The sequence below is a fragment of the Vipera ursinii genome (assembly GCF_947247035.1).
Source record: "Vipera ursinii genome assembly, chromosome: 6".
Lineage (NCBI taxonomy): Eukaryota > Metazoa > Chordata > Lepidosauria > Squamata > Viperidae > Vipera > Vipera ursinii.
In genome coordinates this window covers 2,673,602-2,692,511 of record NC_139515.1, presented here as the reverse complement: position 1 = coordinate 2,692,511, position 18,910 = coordinate 2,673,602, and the positions used below count along the sequence as shown (strand labels likewise).

Genomic DNA, 18,910 nt, shown 5'->3' with positions numbered 1-18,910 from the left:
GAAGCTTGGCCTAAAAGCCGGCTTTTGGGCAACTCTTTGTGAATCCTCACGTTGACGTTCTAAAGGTAGGCCACGTTTCTCCGTTCTGTGCTCCGCACTGGCCAACCAGACCTGTAAGCTCCAGAGATCGAACCGTCTCTACCTTAAAGAGATGGGCCAGCGAGAAAGTCTAAATCCTGAGAACTGTTCTGATCCGATGGGGGCTTTCATTGTCCTGTTATTGTAGAGGCTCTCGGTTTTAATACGTTCTTGTTTTTGGTACGCAGGGAAGGAAGGACCGTAGGCCTTCCTTACCGGCCTCCTCACCAGTAGGAAGTCATGGATATTGTTGCAGGTGAGCACATCTGTCTGACCATCAGTGAAGAGTCAGTCACAGCTGGCTCCCCACTTCCAGATTGTTTCTCCAAGTACTCTTTTTTCCTTCCCCAAGCCACCTTGTTTAATTAATTAGCTATTAATTCTTGGAGGGTCTACTGTACAGTAGTAGCAGCAGTGCTTTTTTTGGTAAAATAAAAAGGTGCCGGAACTCACAGACATCATACAACCTGCCTTGCCTACCCTACAAGGTTCCATCCCAAAAAGGTGCCAGAACTCCGTTCTGAGTGTTCTATGAGAAAAAAAAGCCCTGAGTAGCAGTATAGTAGTAGAGCAGAGTAAAATTGCACTAAATGTACACATTGAAGCAGCTAGGATTCGCTTATTTTGCTAAGCCTTAAATGGCCTTTCCTTAAATTTTTCTTGACGATGATGTTATCCATTCCATCACGTCTGACTCTTGGAGATCCTATGAACCGGTTTCTCCGCGTCTTCTGATCCTACACCGGGGGGGGGGATGTCTTCAAACTTGGCCCTTTTATGACTTGTGGACTTCAACCCCCTGAACGTGTCCAGGTTGAGAAAACCACAAAAGGCAGCTTAGTTACCTCGCATTTTGTGGCAACAGGAAAGGGAACATACCAGGAAAAGATCCTCTGTGTTAGGCAAGCTTGCCAAAAAAAATTTGAATTTCTCTGTTAATTCTGTGTCACCTTCTTTGCTCCTGCAGAAGCAGAAGATAATGTAGGAAGCCCCACTCGTGGCCGTAAAAAGCTGGTAAGTGCTTTCCCCCCCCCTTTGATATATATATATATATATATATATATATATATATATATATATATATATATATATATATATATATATATATATATATATATATTTGTGTAAATTACTAACAAAGAATTAAAGGGAAACTGAGATGCATTTCTGACTCTTTAGTCGTCCTCAAATATATATATATTTGTTGTTGTTGTTAGCTGCGAAGTCGTGTCCAACCCATCGTGACCCTATGGACAACGTTCCTCCAGGCCTTCCTGTCCTCTACCATCTTCTGGAGTCCATTTAAGCTCACGCCTTCTGCTTCAGTGACTCCATCCAGCCACCTCCTTCTCTGTCGTCCCCTTCTTCTCTTGCCCTCAATCTTTCCCAGCATGAGGCTCTTCTCCAGTGAGTCCTTCCTTCTCGTTAGGTGGCCAAAGGATTTGAGTTTCAGCTTCAGGATCTGGCCTTCTAAAGAGCAGTCAGGGTTGATCTCCTCTAGGACTGACCGGTTGGATCGCCTTGCAGTCCAAGGGACTCGCAGGAGTCTTCTCCAGCACCACAGGTCAAAGGCCTCCATTCTTTGGCGCTCGGCCTTTTTTATGGTCCAACTTGAGTTTCCCCTTCCATATTTTTTTGAGTTTGAAAAAAGAAACCTATCCAGCAGGGGGAAAAGAAGGTGTTTGATGTAATACGATCAAGGTGAAACGGCCAACCTTCACGTTAATTCCTGCTCCCCTCAGATGTCCGAGAACATTGACTGGTTACAGAGTCAGAGTGGATTGTGTAAAGTTGAGCGTTACGCACCCGGCGAGGAGAAGGAGGAGGAGAAGGAGCAACAGAACTGGACGGTAAGGAGAACTGCTGTTCTGCCAGCAGGCTTGGTGCAGTGGTGGGATTCAAATAGGTGAACAACCGGTTTCTCTGCATGGATGCCGCTTCCGGAAGTCCATTCTGAGCCTGGGCAACAAAAAATTAGCTACCAGTTCTGCCGAAGTGGGGCAAACTGGCTGAATCCCACAACTAACTGTCTGTCTGTCTGTCTGTCTGTCTGTTTGTCTGTCTGTCTGTCTGTCTGTCTGTCTGTCTGTCTGTCTGTCTGTCTGTCTGTCTATCTATCTATCTATCTATCTATCTATCTATCTATCTATCTATCTATCTATCTATCTATCTACACTGGTGGGATTCAAATAGGTGAACAACCGGTTTCTCTGCGTGGATGCTGCTTCCGGAAGTCCATTCTGGACCTGGGCAACAAAAAATTAGCTACCGGTTCTGCTGAAGTGGTGCGAACCAGCTGAATCCCAGCATTGTCAGTCTGTCTGTCTGTCTGTCTGTGTGGATGCCACTTTCTGGGCCTGGGCAACAAAAAATTAGCTACCGGTTCTGCCGAAGTGGCGCGAACCAGCTGAATCCCACCACTGTCTGTCTGTCTGTCTGTCTGTCTGTCTGTCTGTCTATCTATCTATCTACTGCTAAGCTTGTAAGCCGCCCTGAGTCTTCGGAGAAGGGCGGGATATAAATGTAATAATAATAATAATAATAATCTATCTATCTATCTATCTACAGTGGTGGGATTCAAATAGGTGAACAAGCGGTTCTCTGTGTGGATGCCGCTTCCGGAAGTTCGTTCTGGGCCTGGGCAACAAAAAATTAGCTACCAGTTCTGCCGAAGTGGTGCAAACTGGCTGAATCCCACCACTGTCTTGCTGGCACAACAAATATGGATGTCCATGAAGCCATACAAGTTTGTTCCGCTGGGTACAAATAGATTCCTCACTCATCAGGGTCTAGAGTGGATGAGACTAGATTTTTAATATCTACGGGGTCAGCCACAGTTTGCATGTTTGGGATTTGACAAGGTATCTTGGCATGTGGCATAGCACGGCAGTTTTTCTGTGCAGAAATATTTTCCTGCCTCACCAGTGGCTCTTGTTTTCCAGTGAAGACCAGAGACCTCTTTCGTGGTCCTCGGGGTGGGATGAGGAGCCTTGTGGATGATCAAAAGTCAGTCTTGCACACAAAGCCTTTAGTCCCATCAGGAATGTCCCTGCAGCCTTCAGCATGAAACTGTCCAACATTCATAATGGCGATACAGAGAGGAGACTTGAGGAAAGGTGTAGTTTTGACCCGTTAATCAACCTGCAATCTCATTTTCCTGAGCGTGGCAAAGGAAGGTGTGAGACTGCGCACTGACTCCACAAATCTAACCATCGTTTATTGGGTGGCCTTTGGAAGACAGCAAACGGTGGCCAGGGGCATGACTTGCACAAGCCAAGGCAGGACGCTGCTTTGCTCTCTCCCAAAATCCATTGTTACAGCTTGAGTCTTTCAAAACTCATCCTCTTCAAGCCTGCGGCATATAATGGACGCCATCCGGGACGTGTTGCAGGTTTTTCAGGGGAAGAGAAAACAGAATGGCAGCGGGGCGGAGAGTGCTTGAGGATTGGGGAGTTGGGGCTGGTGTAAGAGGAGACATGTTTGCATCTGTCTAAAGGAACCAGTAAACACCAAAACATCTGCCATCCTCACATTTTGAAATAAGAAAGAGCATTACAGAAACATGACCAAAAAAGTATCTAGGACATAGCCGCCTCCTCCTCCTCCTCCTCCTCCTCCTCCTCCTCCTCCTCCTCCTCCTCCTTCTTCTCCTCCTCCTCTTCTTTCTTCTTCTCCTTCTTCTCCTCCTCCTTCTCCTCCTCCCTTTCTCCTTCTCCTCTTCCTCCTCCTTCTTCTCCTTCTTCTCTTCCTCTTCCTCCTCCTCCTCCTCTTCCTCCTCTTTCTCCTCCTTCTTCTCTTTCTCCTCCTCTTCCTTCTCCTCCTCCTCCTCCTCCTCCTCCTCCTCCTCCTCCTCCTCCTCCTCCGCCTCCTTAGGGTTAGTGTTCTTAATATTCTCAGAGCATTAGAGAGTCAGCAAAGGAATAATGAGCAGTGCTTGCATGGCCTCATCTTCACCTTCTCATTCTGCTTCATTATTCCATTCTGTTGGGTAGGAGAAACTTTTTTAGGCAGACTGTAAAGAATTGATTCAATTCCTTGTTTTCACCTAAGAGTTTGTTCGGTTCTCGATCTCGAGTTATCAAGATCTGAAGCTTCAAGTCTTGATAGCTGATTCATCTTGGGTTTAATTTCTTCTTCTCCTTTCTCCCAAACAATTGTTGATAGGAGGTATTCAAGAAGCCATTCCTTGCTCACTGCCCAAAGTACAGGAATAGTTGTGATTCCCCAATATCGCTGGTTGTACAGTATATTCAGTTTTATGTCTACTTAGGGCAGCAGTTTAAGATAGCTGCTAATTTTCCTGAGCAAAGTAACATCCATTGAGACTTTATTCAGTATAGACCAGAGGTCCCCCCAACCTTTGGGGCACCAGGGACCAGTTCCTTGGACAGAGGTTGTTCCACAGACTGCAGGGTGCGTGGTTTTGTGTGCTGCCTGCATCCCACGAATGGGGCTTTGCTTTTTTGTGAGGACCAGTTGCTGGCATGCCACGGACCAGTACCGGTCCACAGACCGGGGGTTGGGGACCCCTGGTATAGACAGTGAATGACTTCCCATCCCTCAAAGACTGGGTACCGGTTCCATAGGATGAGATGATGGGGAATAATTTGTGATGAAAAACGTCCTTTCTTCCCTTTCTGAGACTGACTCTGCTAAGCTTTTCCAGCAAAATTCCTCTGATCCTCTGAAGGTCCTGAGCAGGCTCCGGCAAGATCTGGAGAAGTCTGACCTTGGTGTGCAAGATGTGTTGAATGCCAGTAACAATGCGAGAAGGGCGAGGCAAAGAGACCCGTCTGACGGACGTCAAACCATGCCCCAGCGCAACGTCCGTTCTCCAGGACCCTACAACGCCTGTGACGAAGAGTTCAGCCTGAACGTCAGCTCCAACAGGATGTCTCCCAACTTCCACCTGAGCATGAAGGCCGGGTGTCAGAAGGAAGCCAAGGATGAAGAGAGCGATGGTTCCTCTTCCCCAAACCCAAATCCCGACCCAGATGAAGTCTCTTTTTATTGCAACAGGCTTTCCAACCTTGCCATCGCCATGGCGCGCAAGGAGATGAACGACCGATCTGAAAGTAACCCCACCTGTATACACAACACACTGTTTGCCGCCGCCGGTGACCACGGCCACAGATCCATTGGGGTGGGGACTGAGGACAGCAAGCACGTCCCCACCAGGATGTGTGAGTGCAAATATGAAGAAAGCCCCACCACCAAGAAGAAAACCACTATTTACTACAAGGAGGAAAACACAGAGGTGCCCAACAAAAGCGAGCCTCAAAGGGACGAGGGACGAGGATTCCATCATCGGAAGCGCTTTGGACCTGACGAATACAACAACTCGCTGAGCAAAGGGATCCTGGTGTACGCCAACAACGTGGTGTCAGACATGATGGTCTCTGTGATGAAGACGATGAAGGTGAAGGTCAACGATTCCAACATCGCTTGCGCCGTGTTGAAGAAGGTTTTGCTGAAGCATTCCAAGGAGGTGGTATCTGACCTGATTGACTCCTGCATGAAGAACTTGCATGATGTCACCGGGACCCTCATGACTGACTCCGACTTTGTTTCCGCCGTGAAGCGTAGCCTCTTCACGCAAGGCAGTCAAAAGGCCTCCGAGATTGTGCAAGCCATGCTGAATCGCTTGCACAACGCTCTGATTGTGCAAAAACAGGTCAGTGAGAAAGCCAAGTCCCAGAGCATGGCCTTTGCGACCATCAAAACTGCCCGGGGCACCGATACCAAGACTCAGAACATGAGGTTCTCGGCGGCAAAAACGGAAACCGCGAAAGATAAAGAAATGACATGTGCAGAAACGGTCGGCAATCACATCATCAAAGAGGGTCTCAACATGTGGCATCAGAAGCAACATCAGGATGATACAGGGTCAACCCCAATGCCTGCCAAGCCTTTGCCAACCCAAGAAATTCCAGACCTTTCTAATCTTACCACTGATTCTTGGGCAAGAGACCTGATTGTGACAGCATTGTTGCTGATACAATATCACCTGGCGCAGCAGGAGAATGGCATGAAGGATGCAGTAGAAGGGGGCCGATCCAGCAAGGCTACCGGCAGCCTGGGCTTTATGGCCCAGGATAAAGGCCTCGGCTCTTTAAAACTGTCCGACGCTTTGAAGCCGTGTGAGGATGAGCAGTTTGGAATGAACGCGGAGAACGATATGTCAAGCGTGGTCGTAATGCTGATCCAGAAGCTCATCAACGAGACCGTCAACAAATTAGGAGGAAATTCAGGGACGCTGATGGCCGATGAAGCAACCCGGTGTGCTTTCAAGGCTCCCGAAGGCCAAGGCCCAGGTGCTTCGGGACATTGCGACATAGACCGTTCTTATGAAGACGCTATAGCCGGACTGACCAAAATGATTCTGGACCAGTGCGATGTCAACAAGAAAGAAGGAGGGAACGGACCGTTCTTTGAAAAACTGATCGATACAGTGACCAAGCTGTGCCTGATGATCGCCAAATACAGCAATCCTGAGTCAGGCCTTGGAGAATTCGGAGATGGAGAGGACGTGAGCGGAGGCTTCTTTTCAAAGTGCTTGGGAAATGCGGAAAGCAGAGCAGAGTCTGGAGAAAACACGCCGACTGGGCGCAAGGTGGTTGTAACTAACCAGAGCGCTCCGGAAAACGTTCACAACAAGCAACTCCAAGCCATTCTCCAGTGGGTGGCAGCCTCTCAGCTGAACGTCCCAATGTTGTACTTCATGGATGATGATGAGGAAACCCTGAACAAGGTATAACTGGAAGCGCCGGGAAGGCGTGGGGAAATAACGTGCGATGAGAAGGCAAACTAGGATAGCATTGGGGTTCTGCTCATGTTTGAAGGAGCAGAAACACTTTTTCTGTTCCTTATTATAATTATAGATGGGTAGTCCTGGAAAGCACGCAAAGGCGAGTAGATAAATAGGTACCACTCTGGTGGGACGTTGACAGCATTCCCTGCGCCTTTGGCATATGGTCATGCCAACCACATGCCCATAGAAATGTCTTCGGAGAATGCTAACTCCTTTGGCCAAGCAATGGAGATGAGCACCATGCCCCCTGCCCTAGAGTCAGACACGACTGGACAGGGGAAAGCTTTACCGTTTTAATCCTCGACTTAGACCACAATGAGCACAAAATTTCCATTGCTAAGCACGACAGGTAGATAAATAGGTACCACTCTGGTGGGACGTTGACAGCCTTTGGCATATGGTCATGCCAACCACATGCCCATAGAAATGTCTTCGGAGAATGCTAACTCCTTTGGCCAAGCAATGGAGATGAGCACCATGCCCTAGAGCAGGGGTAGGCAACCTTGGCTCTTTTTATCACTCGTGGACTTCAACTCCCAGAATTCCTGAGCCGGCCACACTGAGGGAAAAGGGAGAGGTTTCCATGCTGAGCCATGCTGGCTCAGGAATTCTGGGAGTTGAAGTCCACCAGTCATTAAAGAAGCCAAGGTTGCTTACCCCCTGCCCTAGAGTCAGACACGACTGGACAGGGGAAAGCTTTACCGTTTTAATCCTCGACTTACGACCACAATGAGCACAAAATTTCCACTGCTAAGCACGACAGGTAAAGTGAGTTCTGCCCCCATTTTGTGACCTTTTCTGCCACAATTGTGAAAAACGGATCCCTGCCGTTGTTAAAGAGAGCGGGAGAGGAGAAAGAGAATTTCAGGAAAAAGGAAGGATGGGTCTTAGTGAGAGAAAGTACAGGCGGTCTGTACTTGACTTACAACAGCTTGTTTGGTGACCGTTCAAAGTTACAACGGCACTGGGAAAAGTGACTTACGGCCGTTTCCCAGAGTTACAACTTTTGCCGCGTCCCCCGATCGCCTGATCCAAATCTGCTGCTTGGGAACTGGTTCCTATTTATGACTGTTTGCAGCATCCCAAGGCCACGCAATCCCCTTTTGCGACTTTCTGACGAGCAAAGTCAATGGGGGAAGCCATTTAGCAACCGTGTTACTAACTGACCCGCTGCAGGGATTCACTTAAGAACGGAGCAAACGTGTGGGGTGGGGCAAAACTCACTTAGCAAGCGTCTCACCGAACAACAGAAATTTTGGGCTCAGCTGTGGTCGTAGGTTCGAGGACCGCCTCTTTGCCCGCATGACGGCTTCCCTTCTCCTTTAACCCTCTTGTCTTCTCCTGCAGCTCCAGCAACTCTCCACGGTGGCGGTGGAGAGAAACTACAGCGTGGGAGATGTCATGCAAGCAGTGCTGAAATACGAGAAGGAAAGGCAGCTGGGAGAAGCTCTGGGCAATTTTGTGCGGTTGCCAGTCCTGGATTGGCTGCTTCAGAACCTGTAAGGCCAGCCTCACTTTGGGACCGCTGGCCTCTCCTTGCCCTGTTAGTTTTCCTTGGTACAGAACTCATTGGTCAAAGATGATATGAGTTTTACTGATTCCCCCAACCCCTGCTGAGCAGTGAAATGAATAAAAGAAGGAAATACTTACATGTTGGTGGGCAGTGTTATTTCCAGGCCTTTGGGCCAAGCCCTATTGCTGCTGTTGTCGTTGTTTCTTTTATTCCTTAAACATGAACCTCAGTCAACTGAACATTCAGATTGACTAGTTGACACGGGTTGCTGCCAGCATCCTAGGTATCAACCAGGTACCTCCTTAAAATGTAAGACGTTCCGAGTAGCGCAGGTTTTTTTTTGCAGCATTGCTGGAGTTATTGCAGGAAGCTGCACTTTCTTGATGTGTTTTGCAAAGTTTTGGGACATCGTTCCCAGTGCCCCGATGACAATGGGTGTCACTGTAACACGTTTTATCCATAATTGCGCAGTTTCAATGGCCAGGTCACGATTATGGATGAAACGTGTAACAGTGATGATGATGATGATGGTGATGATGATGATGATGATAATAATAATAATAATAATAATAATAATAATAATAATAATAATAATAATAATAATAATTTAATTTGTATACTGCCCTTCTCCCGAAGGACTCAGGGCAGTGAACAGGGCAATACATAATAAAAAACAGGATACAAAAATTAAAAATTGATTAAACAACTATGCCTGTAATTAATTTTATTTATTTTATTTTTATTTTAATTCCATTTATATCCCGCCCTTCTCCGAAGACTCAGGGCGGCTTACAAACTTAGCAGTAGCCTTCATTCTATGTATATGCCTGCTTATTAGGGCTTTCACACACACCCCAAGCGGCATTATTACAAAGTCAGCTTAATTGCCCCCAACAATCTGGGTCCTCATTTTACCTACCTCGGAAGGATGGAAGGCTGAGTCAACCTTGAGCCTGGTGGGACTCGAACCTGCACTAATTGCAGGCAGCTGGTGTTACTTAAGGAGGCATTAGCCCACTGCTCCACCAAGGCCCTTACATATTAAAAATTAAAACTAATTATAAAAAACCCAACCCCATCCCGTCAGACCAGTCCAGCTTGTTCAAAAAATAAGGTTTTGAGATCGCGCCGGAAGGAGCGAAGGTCGGGGGCCATCCGGAGCTCGACCGGTAAGCGGTTCCATAGCTCCGGGGCGCTCACAGAGAAGGCTCTCCCCCTGGGGGCCACCAATCGGCATTCTTTGATCAGAGGCACCCTGAGGAGGCCCTCTCTGTGGGAGCGCACTGGACGGAGGGAATGATATTATTATTATTATTATTATTATTATTATTATTATTATTATTATTATTATTATTATTATTATTATTAAACTTTTATTCATTAAACATGAACCTCAGTCAACTGAATAAAATAATAATAATAATAATAATAATAATAATAATAATAATAATAATAATAATGATGATGATAATGATAATGATGTCACTGACCCCTAATAAAAGTTTCCTTTTGAGACGATGCCCGTTTCAAGAGCTCTGCTTTCTTGGGCGGTTAGCTGAGGTGGGTCCTCACACCGTCATCCCTATAGCAGCTCGTGTTTCTTCTTTTGGATTTGTGGCAGAAGCACCAAAAGGATTAGCCAGTGACATCACTGTTGCCTGGGGGTGGGGGATGCCCAGTTGCGGGCTCCTTCCGTGTGCCTGGCAGGAGGTGGAGTGAAGGACGGGAACTCAACCCTTCCCCTCCGCACCCTTGGGTCTCAAACACGGGCTTGTTAACCTCCTGGATGCAGACTTGCTAGCCTCCAGCCCAACATCCCGGCCACTTGAGCCACTGTGCTCTTTTCCCCGTTTCTTCTGAATGTTCATCAATCAATTAGCCTCTTTTGATAAGTCTTTTTCTGGTGTCACCACAAATTTAGTATCCATCCAACATTTTATTCTCAAGCTCTAACCCTTAACCCTAAGCTAAAATGGTCTGCTGTTGCTTTTGGGACACCCTTGTTACAGAATAACAGAGTTGGAAGGGACCTTGTAGTAGGTCATCTAGTCCAATCCCTCGCTGGAGCGAGGAGAACCTAACCCTACACCATTTCGGACAAGTGGCTGTCCAGTCCCGATCTTTTTTCTTAGCTATGTCGTAATCCTTAGCTTTATACGGGACTCTTCTTTCTGCAAGTCTCTCCTTTGCAAAATGAAACAGAAACAGCCAGGGATGTTATTTTGCTTGAAATTTGGTATAAAATAATTTGATATTATTTATCTTGAATTTGTAACATTATTTTTATTAAAACGTATTCCATTAAATCTCACAGATCTGTTAATGCGTGTGAATAGGTGAATCCAGCTCCCTGATAAATGTCCAGCTTGCTTTAATGAACGAACCACCATTCATGGCTTGAACACCCAAATTCCTCTATTTCACAGCATTTTTCATACGATCTTTTTTGGGGGTGGGGTGGGGGTGGTGATCACGATCAGTTCCTCGGGAGTCCACGATTCGACCCCGTGAGACCGTGAGGTTTACTTCCACCACGCCTTAGCAATAAAAGCGCAGAGACCACGGGGAAAGAGAGAAGCATTAAATTTCTGTTCTGGGACACGTTACAGCAAATTCTAGAGACTGTGCGGAAAGAGAATCAAATCACGGCTTGTACTTAATGGGTGGCAACGTGCTTGTATTTTTCCGCAAGCCATTCCCAGTCCTGTGGTCTCTTTTAGCGGTCTTATCCATCGGTGGTTCTGCTTCTTTTGCTGGAGTATCCCCTGACCTCTGCTTTTCTTCTTTATTGATCTCTGGGGACAAGGCGAGGGCTGAACGTTTTTGAGACGAAACAGGTAACACTTCAGGCTGATCAGATTTTGCTTCTGTGCTGGGCCGTTGCCGAACGATGTCATCTGCAGAGCGGGAAGGGGTACAACGTTATCGCCAAGCTGGAACGCGAAAACCAGGGCGCAGCAAATGTACGCGCTTCTTCGCCGCTATCCAAGCTTTCAGATCCCAGGGGAATCCCCGACTTACGACTAGAATTTGGGACCGCAACTTCTATTGCTAAGCAAGGCAGTTATTAAGGCAGCAGTGCTTAATTTTATGACTTCAGGGCTGTTAAGGGAATCATCCTGAGTATTAAAACCACCGGGTTTTTAAGCCCACGCGGCTTCCCCCATGGACCCTGCTTTCAAATCTAATAAAAATACAAACACCTCCTATGCTAGTGAATACGTGCCGGAAAGACCACATGTTGACGAGGTGGCCGTAGTGACGCTGCGGCTGTTGTGTGAGCACCACTCATAACTTTTTCCACTGCCCTCTTAACTTTGAACGGCCACTAAAATGAAGGTTTGTAAGTTGAACAATCTGTAATCCTGCTAACAAACTCATCCACGCTTACTTCGCTTCCCCAAAACGAACTTGGGGATGCCTTGCCCCAGTTATGGGCGAAAGAGAAAGGATTATTATTATTATTATTGTTGTTGTTGTTGTTGTTGCTGTTATCTGTCCAGAGTTAACTTGGATAAGATGGGTGGCCAATAAATTTTACAAATAAAGACATAAATAAATTTTCCTACTTCCGTCAGGTCACTGTAGGAATGAGGAGGGGGGAGGAGGGGAAATAGTGCATTGAAACTTGAGGTTCATATTTGCACAACTGTAAAAGAAACAGGACTTGACATAAAAGTGGCTGTATTTTATTTATTCTTTTAATAAGTTTTATTGATTTTTTTTTTGCAATAACAATCCTTAGGGCCTGGTGTACAGCGTGTTGCCTTGGTTCAAAAGATTTTTGGAAAAAAACATACAATCAATAATAGCTAATTAACCATCCATAATAATTTATTTTTGCATTTCCAGAACTAGTATATCAATTGATAATACATTTCTTTGATCTTCTCTTCTCCCAATAGTATTCTCCTAAAAGTGGCTGTATTTTATAACTTCCAGCAACCTTTGCCATAACTCACAAGCCCCTTGGAACGTTTTATTTTATTATGGTTTGTGACACATTCGGGTGGAGGTTAAGAGTGGATCTGGCATTTTTATTCCCCTATCAAGTTCTTTCCAAAGGACCTGGGACAGGCAGATGTGGATATTTCATGGGGCTAGAAGATTCGTTGCGTTATTATGTATTATTATTATTCATTAAAATAGCGTCATTTTACTGGCCCAAGCAGGCCCAAGCTAAGATCTTGACAGCAGCCAACAGAAAATAATTGTGACAAATTCCAGCCTACAGCCACCCTCTGAAAACTGTTTTTTTTTAAAAAAAATATTTTCTTTTCTCACTTTGAGTTTCTTGAGAATGTTGCCCCTTTGGATTGTTTTTTTTTTTAAAAATCTAATGAAGACTACCTGCTCTGCTTCCTGCCACCCAGCTTGACAAGAGAAGTCATAGAATCATAGAACTGTGGAGCTGGAGGGAACCAAAGGGATCATCTAGTCTAGCCCTCTGCAATGTGCAAAAACAACAACAATTAAACTACACCCCAAAGGCAGCTATCCAGCTGCTTCTTAAAAACTTTTAAAAAAACAGATTGCTGTACACGTCTTCAGGAAAAAAATTTCTGATGAAATGAGTGCTGACCAAGCTCATGTGAGGTGTAGTTTGCAAAGGGTGTGGTCCTCAGCTAACGACAATTGGGGGCAGAACTTCCATTGCTAAGCAATAGCATTTAGACTTATATAGCGCTTTGCAGTGCTTTACAGCCCTCTCTAAGCGGTTTGTAGACTCACCGTATTGCCCCCAACAATCTGGGCACTTATTTGCTGGATCTTGGATCGATGGAAGGCTGAGTCAACTTTGAGCCGGTCAGGATCGAACTCTTGACATTGGGCAGAGTTTGCCTGCAATACTGCACTTTAACCACTGCGCCGCCATGGCTTAGATAGCAATAGCACTTAGACTTATATACCATTTTACAGTGCTTTACAGCCCTGTCTAAGTGGTTTACAGAGTCAGCCAATTGCCCCCCAACAATCTGGATCCTCATTTTACTGACCTCGGAAGGACGGAAGGCCGAGTCAACCTTGAGCCCCATCAGGATCAAACTCCTGGCAGTGGGCAGAGTTAGCCTGCAATGCTGCATTCTAACCACGGCGCCACTGGGGCTCCTAAGCAAGTCACGGCAGATTTTATGACTTTGGCCACAAGTCGTTCAGCGGATCCCACACTCCTTGAGTGAATCCCGCTTCCCCTGTTGATTTTGCTGATCCCCCCCCCCCGGGAAGTGGGCAATCGTGGTATCCCGGGATGTTGTAAATGTTGTGCTAATGTTGTGTTAATTAAATTAAATTAAATTAAATTTTGAGCAGACGACTGTGGGGGCGGTTATAAGTGGGAAGAGTGGTCCTCGGTGTCCGCCCCCCCTTTTTTTAAAGCACTGTCCTAACTTCATACGGCCTAACTTCATATGGCTATAAGTTGAGGACTGCACGTAGAGCTTGAAAAAGGAAATAAGAATTAAAACTGAACAACCTCCTTTGTCTATCTGGGTATTTTGATGAGCGTATTCCTTTTTCTTCTCTTCGCTCTGCTTTGCGGCCGTCTTGGGCTTCTGCCTCAGTCTGGGCGGCCACGGTTCCTCCATCCACGCGTGGTGGATTGCTTCTTCCGGGATCATGCGCAAAGAAGGCTTCCATCTTGGCACAAAGACAGGATAAAAAGATTAATTTTAGACAAATCGCTCACAACATCCTACCTGTAGCCAAGGACGGGCATGGACGCTACATAGTTAATGCTCGACTTACGTTCACTTAGACCAGGGGTCTTCAAACTTGGCCCTTTTATGACTTGTGGACTTCAACTCCCAGAATTCCTCAGCCAGCGTGCCAAGTTTGAAGACCCCTGACTTAGACTTAGTGACTGTTCGAAGTGACCACAGCAGCAAAGGAAGGATTTAGGACCGTTTTTATCACTTATGACCATTACAGCACCTGATTGACAGTCAGATGCTCGGCTACTGACTCACATTTATGACGGTTGCAGTGTCATGTGGGCGGGGGTCCCACGATCCCTTTTTGTGACCTTCCGACAAGCAAAGTCGACAGGGGGGGGAGCCATATTCATTTAACAACCTTGTTACTGGCTTAGGATTTGCAGTGATCCACTTAACAACAGTGGCAAGCAAGGTCACATGCTTATTGGACCCGTGCCCTTCTTGGCTGGTTTACGCAGCTAGGGAGAGGACACGAGGCTGGCTCCAGGCGGTTATATCTGCTTCTTTGAGTGAGGGTTATTTCCCCACCGTCTTGAAGGAGGCGGTGGTGAGACCTCTCCTCAAGAAGCCTGCCTTGGACCCAGCTGTATTGAACAACTTCCGTCCAGTCTCCAACCTTCGCTTTCTTGCGAAGGTTGTTGAGAGTGTGGTGGCGCATCAGCTCCCTCTGGTCCTGGATGAAGCGGATTATCTGGACCCTTACCAATCGGGTTTCAGGCCCGGGCACAGCACGGAGACGGCATTGGTCGCTCTGGTGAATGATCTCTGGAGGGCTCGGGATAGGGGGTATTCCTCTGTCCTAGTCCTATTAGACCTCTCGGCGGCTTTTGATACCATCGACCATGGTATCTTGCTGCAGCGTCTCAGGGGATTGGGAGTGGGAGGCACGGTTTTTCAGTGGTTCTCCTCCTATCTCCTGGGACGCTCGCAGTCGGTGTTGGCAGGGGGGCAGAGGTCGTCCCCTAGGACTCTCGCTTGTGGAGTTCCTCAGGGGTCGGTCCTCTCGCCTCTCCTGTTCAACATCTATATGAAGCCGCTGGGTGAGATCATTCGTGGTTTTGGAGCTGGGTATCATCAATATGCTGATGATACCCAACTTTTTATTTCGACCCCAAACCACCCCAGTGATGCCCTCGCTGTGATGTCCCGTTGCCTGGAGGCGGTTCGGGTCTGGATGGGGAGGAACAGACTTCAACTCAACCCTGACAAGACTGAGTGGCTGTACATTCCGGCTTCCCGAGACACCTGGGATGTTCCACCTCTTTCTATGGGGGGTGAGCTTTTACCCCCTGTGGATAGGGCTCGCAACTTGGGAGTCCTCCTAGATTCACGACTCACTTTGGAGGATCACATAGTGGCCGTGACTAGGGGGGCTTTTGCCCAGGTTCGCCTGGTGCGCCAGTTGCGGCCCTATCTGGATCGGGAGGCCTTGTGTACGGTCACTCATGCGCTCGTGACCTCTCGCCTAGACTACTGTAACGCTCTCTACATGGGACTTCCCTTGAAGACTACTCGGAGGCTCCAACTGGTACAGAATGCGGCCGCGAGAGTTGTCTTGGGAGTTTCCCGGTACTCCCATGTTACACCTTTGCTCCGTGAGCTGCATTGGTTGCCAGTTGTCTTCCGGGTAAGGTTCAAGGTTTTGGTTATGATCTTTAAGTCCCTACATGGCATGGGTCCGCGATACCTCGAGGACCACCTGCTGCCGGCGTCGACTCCCCTCCGCCCTGTGCGCGCCCACAGAGAGGGCCTCCTCAGGGTGCCTCCTGTCAAGGAATGTCGACTGGTGGCCCCCAGGGGGAGGGCCTTCTCTGTGGGTGCTCCGGCGTTATGGAATCAACTGCCGGTCGAGCTCCGGATGGCATCAGACCTCCGATCCTTCCGTCGCGGGTTGAAGACCCATTTATTTGAACTAGCGGGTCTGGCCTGATGGGGGTACTTGGGTTTTTTATTGGTTTGTTTTAGTATTCTGGTTTTAACTTGGGCATTAATTTAATTATTTTTTAATGTTTGTATTGGTGTTTATATTTATGCCCTGTGAACCGCCCTGAGTCCCTTTGGGAGAAGGGCGGTATAAAAATCTCAATAAATTAAATTAAATTAAATTAATTAACCTGGGGCAAAATTCGCTTCACCAATGTTTCGCTTAGCCACATGCATTTTCGGCTCCAGTACGGCGGTAACTTGAGGACTAGCTGCATGGAGGGGAGCAGTTTGTAATCTGTGTCAATAAGAGGCTATTATTAAACCAGCCGGTTTAATAATAATAATAATAATTCTGACAGCCTCTTCCTTATTCGGCCTTATTATAATGTAAGACCTCAGGAAAAAGCTTCTTTGATGAGAAGCGAAACATTCTCAAGGAGAAAAATGAAGGAAATCCAGTTGCCATTTCTGAGTAAATACAAATGTATTTTTCAAGTGGACAGTTATTTGAAGTTACAACTCCCAAAACATCTTAGGGAGATATTTACGAGAGCGAGATTCGAACAGCTTGATACAATGGTCAAATATGGGAGATTTTTTTTAAAAATTCCATTTATATCCCGCCCTTCTCCGAAGACTCAGGGCGGCTTACAAGCTTAGCAGTAGCCTTCATTCTATGTATATGCCTGCTTATTAGGGCTTTCACACACACACCCCAAGCGGCATTATTACAAAGTCAGCTTAATTGCCCCCAACAATCTGGGTCCTCGTGCTATACCATACAATGAGCGTCTCTGCATCTGCGGAGCGGCAGAGGTAGAGGACCTGGCTCACATCCTATTTGACTGTTGTCTGTATAAGAGGGTGAGAGACAGGTATCTTGGTCTATATACCAAAGGAATGACCCATTGGGATCCCCATATCAAAATAACTTATCTTATGTCCGGCCAGAACTTGAAAATAACATTTAACGTAGCACAGTACTTAAACAAAATGATCCGGTTAAGATCTGCATATGTGGGACTGATTGGGGTAGATTGCAAGGGCGACTCTGAGATATAATGTTATCATATTTTATCTATATCTTAAATTATTGTACATTATTACAATTTCATTTTAGATTGTATTTTATTTTAATTCCATTTTAAATTGTATTTTATCAAATTCCATTTTGGATTGCTTTTATCAAGTTTTGGTGACGGTTTGTTGCTGGAACTTTGCAGTTTGATATGGCCCAAAGGGCTAATCAATAAAGTTGTTGTTGTTATATGACAGTTGCTATTTGAAAAAAAAAATTATCTTTGTGGCAACCATGACTTGGATGACTGAGAATCTCCATAGACCCATAGACGTACCATTTTCCTAACAAACCACAGATAATTGACAAAATACGGAATTAAGGTATCCAAAAATGACTTCCTTACAGTTGTCCATTTCTCTTCAATTACTTTAAAAAGAAAAAAAAGCATAGGAAAATAAAGCAGGGTTCAGCAAAACAATTTTAAAAATACAAATTCAAAAAAATCTCACACGAGGCACTTGTTGAGGAAATCCAGAAAGCTGCTGTCGTGTGTTTTCAACACGGTGGTTAGATTTTTGGAATTCGGATTCCTTATTTTCCCTCTGCTGTTTGTGATGGTTTTCGGAACGCCGCTGGAATCTATAAAAGAGGAAAACAGGGTGTGTGTTTTTAACAACCGGGGGGTACATTTCCGCCTTGGCAGAGAGTGTGAAATTGAGAGACATTTGCAAAAGTGGTCAGTCCACAAAGAAGAAAGTACACATATCCGGAGAGAACAAATCTGGCACCCTTCAGCATTATTTCTTTGCTTGGAAATGTTTCTAGAGCTGGAAGTTTAATCTGAGGGCCAGGCACCCAAATAGGAATTCTTAATTAAAAAATTTATTTGCTACAGGCAAAGGAATGGGTGCCCATTTTTACTCAGTGCATGACACATTCAAAAGGGGTATCAGAATTTCCTAAAGGGCATACACACACACACACACACACGCACACACACACACACACACACACACACACACACAATCCCAGCTGGCAACATCCACCCATCTTTTTCTGCCTTTCTGACTGTTGCCAGCTCAAGCAATGTTGTTCCAGCACATCTGTTGCACTTCACTGCGTGGCAGTGTTGCATAAATGGGTGGGGATCCAAGGTTGCCCATTTGTGTAAAATAGTAGTAGCACTTAGACTTATATACTGGGGGCTTTACAATGTCGGCATCTCGCCCCTAACCATCTGGGCCCTCATTTTACTGACCTCAGAAGGAATCAGAAGGCTGAGTCAACCATGACCAGGTCAGAATCGAACTCCATGCTGTGGGCAGAGTTTGCCTGCAATACTCATTCTAACCACTGCGCCACCAGGGCTCTTGGCAAGATGAAGGGGGAGGAGTGTATTTCACACCCCTATTAAATATGACCCGATAAATACCCAAATCAGAGCCCCATTCTCTCTGCATAAAGCAGTCTTCAGAATAGAGACTGTTTCATCATAATTATAGCCACTAAGTGAATCACTCAGTAATGATCAATGCTTACCAAAGAATGTTCGTTTTCTTGGTGCTGTTTGAATGAAATCAGATGGTGGAAGTCCTAAGATCTTTAACATGAAAGAAAAACCAGAGGGATTGTATTGTATTCCTTCCCTTCCCTTCCCTTCCCTTCCCTTCCCTTCCCTTCCCTTCCCTTCCCTTCCCTTTCCATTCCATCCCATTCCATTCCATTCCATTCCTTTCCATTCTTATTCTATTCTTCCATTCCATATTCCATATTCCATTCCATTCCATATTCCATTCCATATTCCATCCCATCCCATCCCATCCTATCCTATCCTTCCATTCCATTTT

The 18,910-nt window shown here is 46.2% G+C and overlaps 2 protein-coding genes across 2 annotated transcripts in view; one reads left to right on the top strand and one right to left on the bottom strand.

Annotated features, from left to right (window-relative positions):
• Positions 1–1,820: 1,820 nt before the first annotated feature.
• Positions 1,821–8,392, top strand: AKAP3 (A-kinase anchoring protein 3; the record flags this gene model as incomplete). Its single annotated transcript, XM_083366192.1, has 3 exons — positions 1,821–1,928; positions 4,721–6,829; positions 8,237–8,392. The coding sequence occupies 3 exons, from the start codon at positions 1,821–1,823 to the stop codon at positions 8,390–8,392; spliced, it is 2,373 nt and encodes a 790-aa protein (XP_083222318.1).
• Positions 8,393–10,820: 2,428 nt separating this feature from the next.
• DYRK4 (dual specificity tyrosine phosphorylation regulated kinase 4) overlaps positions 10,821–18,910 on the bottom strand; it is a gene marked incomplete at its 5' end in the record, with an annotated part of 33,799 nt that continues 25,709 nt past the window's right edge. The window contains 4 exons of the mRNA XM_083366616.1: positions 10,821–11,299; positions 13,876–14,039; positions 17,573–17,702; positions 18,603–18,663. Coding sequence (XP_083222742.1) covers positions 11,046–11,299; positions 13,876–14,039; positions 17,573–17,702; positions 18,603–18,663 — 609 coding nt within the window. The 3' untranslated portion in view covers positions 10,821–11,045. The remainder of the gene's footprint in view (positions 11,300–13,875; positions 14,040–17,572; positions 17,703–18,602; positions 18,664–18,910) is intronic.